General features: G+C 41.7%; 1 protein-coding gene across 3 annotated transcripts; it reads right to left on the bottom strand.

Annotated features, from left to right (window-relative positions):
- Positions 1-352: 352 nt before the first annotated feature.
- Positions 353-3165, bottom strand: LOC147460814 ((S)-8-oxocitronellyl enol synthase ISY1-like). 3 transcript variants are annotated; one of them, XM_086499551.1, is made up of 4 exons: positions 2738-3165; positions 2540-2594; positions 2404-2454; positions 353-1709 (listed from the first exon to the last, which is right to left on the bottom strand). In XM_086499551.1, the coding sequence occupies exons 3-4, from the start codon at positions 2449-2451 to the stop codon at positions 585-587; spliced, it is 1173 nt and encodes a 390-aa protein (XP_086355677.1). In that variant the 5' UTR covers positions 2452-2454; positions 2540-2594; positions 2738-3165; the 3' UTR covers positions 353-584. The 3 variants fall into 3 exon arrangements, with proteins under 3 accessions (XP_086355677.1, XP_086355672.1, XP_086355664.1); XM_086499546.1 differs by lacking the exon at positions 2540-2594; XM_086499538.1 differs by lacking the exon at positions 2738-3165 and having other exon boundaries at positions 2540-2731.
- Between the last annotated feature and the right edge of the window lie 7339 nt (positions 3166-10504).

Genomic DNA, 10504 nt, shown 5'->3' with positions numbered 1-10504 from the left:
CACTGTGTTTTCTATATGTAAATCCATCAGCTCCACGCCATGAAAACACACACACATGTATGTAAGGTCATCCAAAAGTTCTCTATTGTACAAGGGAGAATGGCGGAGGAGGAACAAATACAAGCACAACAGACCTAGCCAATGAAATATGCACAACAGAATAACCATCAACATCCCCTATTGACAAGGATCATAAAAACCAGTACCTTGTTCATTTTAACTAAGGCACTGAAAATTACTAAGGTTACAATCACGACTGCTAGGAATTCTTATTGACTACAAGAGCAATTTCTTTGCAATTTACAAACTTATATTGTCGAAGACTCAACACACAATTGCTAGAACTCTGATAGATTACAAGTGCGATCCCTTTGCAATTTATAGACATATATCATCCATGACCCAATACACAATTGCTAGTACTGCCCTGAACTACAAGAGGAATTTACATGGGATTCTACTAACCCTCCTATGCAACGACAACTGTAAATTCTGAATATTGAATTCTCCAACAACACAAAATGAAAGATTTTCCATATGGACAAGTATATTTATTATGCCATTAGATACCAGTAAAACCTCCCTTATGGAATGATTTTCTTGCGCTGCATCTTGCCAACCCAATGTAATATTGATGTTTCCGTATTGCGGAATCCCAGAAAGCCCAATTCCTTGGCTTTGTTTGGATTGAGAATCGCGGGTACAGGTGTATTTAATATAAAGTCGACAAACCACCAATTGCCAACGTCATCCAATTTGGTTGCTACCAAATCATGCTCTTCCACCATCGCATCCCAAACAGGGCCCTTATCCTTCATCAACTCTTTCATACTAATGGGCTGCCCATTGTAGGGCGCAACCTGAAGCCCAAACTTGCCCGCCAAAAGGTGCCACACACGCTTGTAGTTGAAAACATCACCACTTGAGACATTAAAGGCTTGATTCTTGCCATTCGGATCGAGGCATGCCCAGACTTCTTGTTCAGCAATAAGCTCCGCATCAGATGCATCCCCAAATTGCTCCCATGTAGCTCTGTTTCCAGGATAGCGGAATGGCAGACCTTCACGCTTGCAAATTGCTGCATACACAGCAAGACTCCCAAGAATATTCATCAAACTCCACGGAGAGAACCCCAAAATAGCATTCGGGCGATGTACCGACCATGTCAAGCCTTCTTTCTTCTTAACAGTCTCAAAGATAATATCCTCTAGAGTGTAATAGAAATTTGGCACGGGCAAGCGTGGCATATCCTCTTTGAAAGGCGGCTCATGGGTGAAATTCTTCCCTGCCAAAGCAAAAGGACCAACATAGTGCTTAGCACCGGTTTGCAAGACAATGTGTTGCAATCTGGGCGCATTTGGCAGCAATGCATCCAGAACATTCTGGAACATTTTGCCGTTGTCCTGGCAATTTCTCTCTTCCGTACTTCTGTTGATCCAGACCACCCAGAAGAGGTGAGTGACATCTCTCAAAGGTGTGATCTTTTCCTGAGTGTCAGCCTCATTTAGTACATCACACTGAATATATTCAATCGGAGCATCCGCAAACCACCTTGGCTGAGGCCTACGCGCCACTCCATACACTTTCCACGGACCACCAGGTGCGTCAGATCTGGGTAGAATCTTTGCAAGACTGCCTCCAACAATTCCTGTTATCCCAATCACAAGAGCAACTTTTGGGCATCCATTACCACGTATCTCACCTTGGCTCTGTAGATCAGTGGTACACATTAGAATGTCGAACATAAAATTCTTTAACAACCAAAAGAAAGTTTCAGATCTGCAAATTTTTTTCTGATGGCAAATTGACATAGTAAAAACTACTAAAAAACTCGTAGTCCTCATTAAACACCATCTAATTCAAACAAAATAACTGTCTACTTGCAATAAGCATTAACGATGATGCTCATGAACTTTGAATACCACATATGCAGCATAAATTGCTAGTAAAATTGGCTTTGCAGAAAACTTCCTATGCTTCACAGAACCACAGGGTAGCAATTCCTTGTAGGCTGATCACAACACAAACAAAAATTGCATCTGAGCTTTATATAGTGTGCAAATACAAAAGATATACTGTTCATGACGAATGCAGTGACAGAATCGATCCAATTCTTGCGGGAACCAAACACCTGACATCGCTAAACAAAAGCCTTTCTAACATCTATATGTATCCCACTTCCTAACATTCTCTGACAATTATGCTTGTCCAGTATGAAGATGTATCCACCGTGCCATTAAAACCAGTTTTGAGGGTTTTATGGTCAGACTATACAGAAAGCATCCAGTGTACAAAGTGTTTGATCAACATCTTGTCTCCGGTGGCATGACCGACATGAGTACAAAATATCTCTAAAATTCGCACATCAATAAAACTTAGCACAAACAAGTACTGAGTACGCACCTCATCAAAACCAATCCTACCAGTCCACCATGAATACCAGCCGCCCATTTTCTGCAGAGAAATGTAGGGTAAATGACGTCAAGCCCACGCACATTGTCTAAATTAAACAGGAAAAGAAGGTAGAAGCCAAGCTTACAAAAGCCTTCTTGAGGGTGGGGTTTGAAACCCTAAAAGCAGAAGCCCGTGAAAAGCTAAGACAAACAAGCACATCCATCATGAGCTAACTCTTTCAGCTCCACGCACACACGCCATGCACGCCCGCATGCACATATAGCCATGCACGCGCAGAACAAACACACAAAAGAACAACGAAGGAGATGCGCCGTTAGCATACCTTTGAGCAGTCTGTGGTACGATTCTAGGCTTCAAGGATCAAACATACAAGCACACATATAGACAGACAGAGATGGATGGAGAGAAAAAAGAATGCTGCAGCGGAAGCGAGATTGCCAGCTGTACTTATTGCACGTGATGTGGGAAAGGTAGGCGTGTTGGCCTTCGTTACTTCGTTAGCGATGTAGGCACATTTAAAACACTCGCAGCGCATTGCTCCACCTGGCCTGGCTTTCAACGGGTTTCTCTTTTTATAGGAAGCTTGCATCCACACGCATATGCATGGCTGCTACCAATCATCGTCTACCGAATTGTGCAGTAAGCACAAGGGACTGTGGCAGCACCATCTCGTTGGGGAGAGCCGGCCGAGGGTGCATGAGACAAGGTCGAAGCCTGCATAACCTGCGTACCTCCTCGCGATGCTCCAGAGAGCCAGCCGACTCTATTACAGGTCGTTATTTTTTGTTTTTTTTAAAAAGGTTGGCTTAACACATCAACAGACCTCCTATTTAAGCTAAGGTTCACACATAAGGCCAATCACACCCTCAAGACACGCCGTCCGTGCTTGGATCAGTAGCCTATTGACTCGTAAAGTTGAAGGCGTGTCAACTTGGGAATAATAAATTGTGGACGGATCTTGTCAACCCTTCTGCTTCTAAAGCCTATTTCTACAATAGCTTAATACGTGCAAGCAAAGATAGAATTGACGCTGAAGATCTATTTGGTACTGAAGATCTATTCAAAAGAGTCTTTATTGGCTTCATGCATGTTCAAAGTGCCAAGTAAGATTTATGACTTGCTCAAACACATTGACAACCACAAGAACGACGAAGATTTGCTTTCAAGAATTTTATCAATCAACAATCTACAGAGTTCACAATCGATTTTACATGTCCAGTGTCATAGGTTTATTTCAAATTCGGTATATTGTCAATATCAATTTCAAAGCCTTAGCCTCTCGATAGTCAGTTATTGTCATGCATGTCAGTTGTCCTCATGCCAAACTTTTGTACGGGTTATAGACGCTGCCACATAAATAGTGGTAAGACCACCCTTTGTTGTTTGGTCGGGTTATGGTATGTCTCACGTTGATGGTTGTTTGAGGGAAGTACACACACACCCCTATGCTATTGTCAAAGGGGGGCGCTTCTACTCATGGTTTTAGGTGAATGAACTCTACCATTGTATGTCTCGAGTCCATTGTCAGTAGTTTGGGCTTGAGGGGGGGGTTGTTCGGTATGCAAGCCCACTTGTCCGGTCTAGCTTGTGGGAAATCCCCCTTTATAATGCATGCAGGGAGGATCAGTTAAACTTGGAGTTCAAGTTATGCATGGCAAGCCTACAAAGCTATATTTACACATGATTACAATACAATAATATAGCGTTATTTTTATTGGTCTCCAAGTGTCGACTCCTGCTCTCTCTCCTCCCTCGCCCTCGTTTCTGTTGCATCTCCTACACGCTATGGCTCCCCATCGGAATCATCCACCATAGCCTATGTTCCTAACATATATCCACCCCAAACATCGAAATTTTCACAAATTCAAGGGGTATTTTGGTAGTTTTCCATACATATATAGATAGACACACAACACACACACATGCATATGTATATGTATATGTGTGTGTAAATAAATTTTAAAAAAGTAAATAAATAAATATATGTATATGTACGTGCATGTGTGTGTGTGTGTATATATATGTAATGCTTGAATCAAAGATTTTCCATAGAGGTCGATCTTGAGACCTCCGACTATTGTTCTAGTACAATAATTATGACATTCAAAATTTCTATGCTCCCCCCCCTCTCCCCCCCGCATCAAAATCTCTCTCTCTCTCTCTCTCTCTCTCTCTCTCACACACACACACACACACACACACACACACACACACACACACACACACACACACACATGTCATATTTGATCTCCGAGGACGATAATAACATCTATCTCTCTCTCTCTCTCTCTCTCACACACACACACACACACACACACACACACACACACACACACATGTTGGGTGGATAGTAGTTTGCATGGACTATGATTGGTTGCTCTCTCTCTCTCTCTCTCTCTCTCTCTCTCTCTCTCTCTCTCTCTCTCTCTCATCCGATTTGGGTGATCTATAGCCTCAATCGAAGAGCACGAAGTCCTCTACGCATTGATGTAAAGATAGAAAATTTCAGAGTTATGGAAGGCGTTTCTGTAGCAGCATTTCCGAAGTGAACAGGTTCAACAAAATTGATTCTCATCTCCTATTTTACATTCAATGTCTTCCGGCACTCGCAAGGGTTCTTCTTCTTCAACAAGGTCCACAACCATTGTGGAAAATGATCCAAAATCTCCTAAGTGTGGAGATAGCAACACAACCACCCAACCAACGACATCGGAAACCATGATCATGGCGTACTTGGTATCATTGCAAGAGACCGTAAACAAACAAGGTGAAGACTTACGAGCACTTGCAATGGAGAATGGCACACTAAGGGTACTTGTGGTTGAGATTGAGAATCTCAAGAGGACACTTGAGATGCAAACAACACGTTTGATGCAACTTGAAGAAGAAGTCAAGGAATGTAAACGCTCTCTTGTGGACTTGAATGCTTTGAAGGAGCGGATGAGCAAAGTAGAGCATGACCATGTATTGAAAGAGGAGAAATTTGACACTATGAGCCGGGATGTATGCGACATGAAAAATGTATGCACAAACAAGTCTTGGGCTGATGTATGTGGTAGCAATGTGGTTTCTAATTCCTCACTCATGCAAGCTATGGTTCAAACAAAGAATGTTGAGAATGTGGATGTGGAGGAGTTGAAGGAACGGGAGCGACGTTCCAAGAACATTGTTATTCGTGGAATTCCCAAAGAGAAGTTAGAGACACCTCCTTCTCTTGCCATTGTTATTGAAGATTTCTTCAAAACCCACTTTGGCATGTCCGGAGTTATGGTCTATGGAGCACATAGAGTGGGGAAGCAAGGAGCTCCTCGCTTGGGAGAACGGCCAATTGTATGCACCATTTCGGATGAGACCAAGCGAAAGATTATCCTTGATAATAGTTGGATCTATTTGAGGGATACAAAATGTTTTGTATGTGAAGATTGCACTATTAAGCAACAAAATATGCGTCACAAGGCATATGAGGAAAAGAATAATAAAAACAAGGAGATCTCTCATGAAGAAAATGTGCCCAAGGAGGAGGCAAGTCTCTCAAGCAAATAGGGATGCGTGACCTATGAGACCGAGTTACAATTGAAAATATGCTTTTGGAATTGTAATGGATACCCATGGAATGCGGGGGTTGGCATTGATGAACTAACAAGCAAAGCCGATGTTGTACTTCTTGTTGAAACTTGGGAGCATGATACACAAAGGATTAACGGCTTGGAGGATTACAATGTACATTCATTGATGTGGTCAAAGAATCTCAAGCAACGAAGAGGACAAGGAGGGTTAGCATGTATGGTTAAGAAAGGATTGGAAGATTTTGTATCAATTGTGAAAGATGACAAGTACAAACATTATGTATGGCTGAAAATTATGACACCAAAAAGAGCACCCATTTTTGTAGCCGGTTGCTACATTCCTCATCATGATTCTCCCTTTTATGCTTGCATGGATAGAGATCAACCATTTTCTGATTTGGAAGAGGAAATTTCTTATTTCAAAGGTGAAGGTGATGTTATTGTATTTGGGGATATGAATGCTCGCACAAAAACATTGCAACATGATACTCAACAATTTGATATGCCATACATTTCAAGGGAGTTGGAGGAAGTTCACTTGTATGATCGTACTTCAATGGATGAGAAAGAGCCGGATCACTATGGAAAGTTACTTTTACACATGTGTAATAGCACGGGTATGCTCATTGCCAATGGTGTATCTTTAAGGAGTGGAACCAATGGATTTACATGTAGGAGACATAATGGGGATAGTGTGATTGACTATATGCTACTCTCTGAAGCCATCATATATCGCATAAAGAGTTTTATGTTTGGTCAATGGACCCCGGAATCCGACCATCGCACATTATGTATTGACCTTTCATGTGGAGAAGCAACTAAGCATGATAATCGCAGCCAAAGGAAAGAGAAGTTATCACTATGTATGGATTTCAAACGGGCACCAATGTACATTGAAATGGTTGAGCAAAAATTATGGATGACAAAGCTTCAATGTGATGCACCATTGGAAACTAAATGGGAAGCTTTCAAGAAAGCTATTTGTTCTTGTGTGGAAGAACTATCGAAGTCATTTGCATACATACAAGGCATTGATTCAAAAGAAGAGAAGAAGATGGGAAGTAAAGCAACAAGAATTTCAAGTCCAAGAAAAGGCACATGCATGTGGAAGATTTTGGAGAAACTTGAGAGGCAAGCGGGTTGAGAATTTTGGTAACTTGAGTCTAGTGATATGTACACACATTGTAGGCAATTATATGAGCAAGAAAATACTGAAAAAATTCCATTTTATGGTTCACTCCCATGTATGCCATCTTTTTTTACTATTGAGGATGTATGCGGTGGGCTTGAAAAGTTGGCCACTCGCAAAGCGGGAGATCTTCAAGGTATCAAGCCGGAGATGATCAAATGGACGGGAGATTTTACCCATGAGTGGATGTGTGATATGTTCAACCTTGCACTTCAACATGGTATGCCTTATGATTGGAGTACTAATTGGGTTAAGGCTTTGCATAAAGGAGGGGATGTAAAGAATGTAAGCAACTACCGGACTATAATGATTGGGTCTCTTATGGCAAAGTTGTTTGGGTGCATAATGGAGATGAAATTGAGTGATTGGGCTGAAGATAATGACAAGCGTGCAAAGGGACAAGCGGGTTTTCGTCGATGCCATAGCACCATTGATCATCTTGTCACTCTTCGTGTTCTCATGGAGGAAAGTCGATTGAAAGGCAAGCGATTGTATTGTTGTTTCGTGGACTTTAAGAAAGCCTTTGATATGATTCCACGTAACAATTTGCGGAGAAGGATGGAAGAACTCCAAGTGCCAAGTGAGTTTATGCTTGCGGTTTCTCGAATCTATGAGAAGGTGATTTGTCAATTGCGCATGGGAAGAGAAATTTCAGAAATTTTTGTAAGCACTATTGGGGTTAAACAAGGATGTCCATTGTCACCAACTCTCTTTGGTCTATGCATCGATCAATTGGAACAAATGGTACTTGACTTTATGCAAGAAGAAGGCATTGAAGAGGTCACTATTTGAAATGCGGTAATCATGCTTTTGTTGTATGCGGATGATGTAGTGCTTCTAGCACACACGTTAGAAGATGCACAAAATCTTATGGTTGTCCTTGAGAACTTTTGCTTGCATAGTGGGCTGATTGTAAATGAATCCGAAACAAAGGTTATGCTTGTGAAAACCAACCATAAGGAGAAGACATGCATTGTGTACAACAACGAGACACTTGAAGTTGTTGAGAGCTTTAAGTACCTTGGCCTTGAGGCTCCATCCAATCACAAGTGGCATGAATGTGCTATGCGTCGTTTGGAAGCGGGAAAGAGAGCATATTATGCATTTGAGAACATGTGTAATGCGGGAAACATCAAGTGTTGGGTTCTCAAGAAGTATCTTTTTGATGCATTGGTGACATCGGTTCTTCTTTATGGAGTTGAAGTGTGGGGCGGGAGCATCTCAAAGTCTACTTGGAAAGAGTTTGAGAATGTCCAAAAGTGTTTTCTTACAAACTTTCTCCAATTTAAGACACAAACACCATATATGCTCCTACTTCTTGAGTCGGGATCTCTTCCAATTGAGGTTATTGGCATGGAAAGGGTTGTGGAGTACATGATAAAGATGCGTCAAAACCCCTCACATCGACTTCCTACAATTGCATGGGAAGCAAGCAAAAAAGTTCAAAAGACGCATAAAAGCAAGATCTTGAGCACGGGATGGATGCAAGACATAAAGAAGTGGTTTGGGAGATGGGATGCATTACACTTGCTACATGATGCTTCAATTGACTCTCAAGTGAATGAAGCTTTTCTACAACGCCAATGTATTACGGCTTGGGAGAAATCCGGTGGGTCACGCTTCATACATTACACCACCTATATTGCCCCCAACTACAAAACCATGTTCTTCGCTGAGAGAGGAAACCGTACTCACACTTACATGCTTGAGCCTATTCCCTTGTCCGCGATATGCACTATCGCAGCAATTTGGCTTAGCTCCCATTTCCTTCGATGCGAGATAGGGTGTTGGGGCAATGGAGAAGAGTCAAATCGATTGTGCACATTATGCTCACTGCAAGTTCGAGAGTCTGAGTACCACACACTACTAGAGTGCTCAGCTTTTGATCACATCCGAATTTGCTTCTCTCACATTTTCAGCCATAACTTAGACCTACACACTTTCCTCTCCCAGCCAAAGTGTGGGCTCTCCATTGCGACTCTCATCACTACAATTTTGGAGCATCGAGAGTCACTCATCAGCCATACACATACTACATCACATGTAACTTTGGTCCCATAGGTCATATTTGAACTCCGAGGACGATAATAAAATCTATCTATCTATCTATCTCTCTCTCTCTCTCTCTCTCTCCTCCCCCCCCCCTATAGATATTCACTTTTGTTGAACACTCGTGCAACTTTTAGTGTCTTTTTAAATTGTTCCTACATCCTTGAACATTTTGCTATGTCTTTCTCTCTTCCTACTTCTCCTTGCCGCATCATTTGTTGGGCACTCAAAAATTATCCTCTCTCTCTCTCTCACACACACACAGACAAACACACACACACACACACACACACACACACACACACACACACACACACACACACACACATGTTGGGTGGATAGTAGTTTGCATGGACTATGATTGGTTGCTCTCTCTCTCTCTCTCTCTCTCTCTCTCTCTCTCTCTCTCTCTCCCCCCCCCCCCCCCCCCCCCCTATAGATATTCACTTTTGTTGAACACTCGTGCAACTTTTAGTGTCTTTTTAAATTGTTCCTACATCCTTGAACATTTTGCTATGTCTTTCTCTCTTCCTACTTCTCCTTGCCGCATCATTTGTTGGGCACTCAAAAATTATCCTCTCTCTCTCTCTCTCTCTCTCTCTCTCTCTCTCTCTCTCTCTCTCTCTCTCGGGTTGATTTCTAATAGGCACCCTTGCGTGTCAAAAATTAGAGGATTTATAGGTTTCTAAGCATGGTCCACATTTTAACTCTTAAAAATAAAAAGGACAAAATATCCGAGAACTGGTAAAAGTTCTGTCAACTGGGCAATGTCTCTCCTCATTTGGGGTGGCAATGTGAGGGTTGGTTTTTATCAGGCATTTCATTCATTTTCTACTGGTGACAAATGTTAGCTATCATTTTAAAATTACACAATGAAGCAAATAAAACCATAAATTCTTGGAAATTGGAAGGACTTGAAGGATGCCCTTGGTGAGATATAGTGCCTATGAGCTCAACGATAAAATCCTTTTTTTTTTTGTTGTCCCACCCCCTCCTGTGGGTCCCTTGTATTTTGTCTTAACCATCTTAATCAAAATATTACTTTCCTAAAAAAAAAATTCTCGCTCTCTCTCTCTCTCTCTCTCTCTCTCTCTCTCTCTCTCTCAGCCAATAACGTGGATCCACCTCTTTATTTGCATGCATGTCCTCAAAGCAAGACATCACCAAGTCGACATGAGACGAGTTTTTTTTTTCTCGATCTCTTCAAGAAGACAAACTTTTAGAAATCTTTAAAAAATATCAATATTGGTCTTTAAAAAAAACCCTTGAAAAGATAAAGTCAAAT

The sequence above is a fragment of the Adiantum capillus-veneris genome, chromosome 3 (assembly GCF_014529385.1).
Source record: "Adiantum capillus-veneris isolate H3 chromosome 3, ASM1452938v2, whole genome shotgun sequence".
NCBI classification, from domain to species: domain Eukaryota; kingdom Viridiplantae; phylum Streptophyta; class Polypodiopsida; order Polypodiales; family Pteridaceae; genus Adiantum; species Adiantum capillus-veneris.
This window is presented reverse-complemented; position numbering and strand designations above follow the sequence as displayed.

Bases quoted from the DNA above. Each gene is read 5' to 3' on its own strand.
- LOC147460814 (XM_086499538.1), bottom strand. From the start codon at position 2,620: ATGATGGATGTGCTTGTTTGTCTTAGCTTTTCACGGGCTTCTGCTTTT. The intron at 2,455-2,539 runs GTAAGCTTGGCT...ATTTCTCTGCAG, and splicing joins CCACCCTCAAGAAGGCTTTT to AAAATGGGCGGCTGGTATTC. The intron at 1,710-2,403 runs GTGCGTACTCAG...ACTGATCTACAG, and splicing joins GTAGGATTGGTTTTGATGAG to AGCCAAGGTGAGATACGTGG.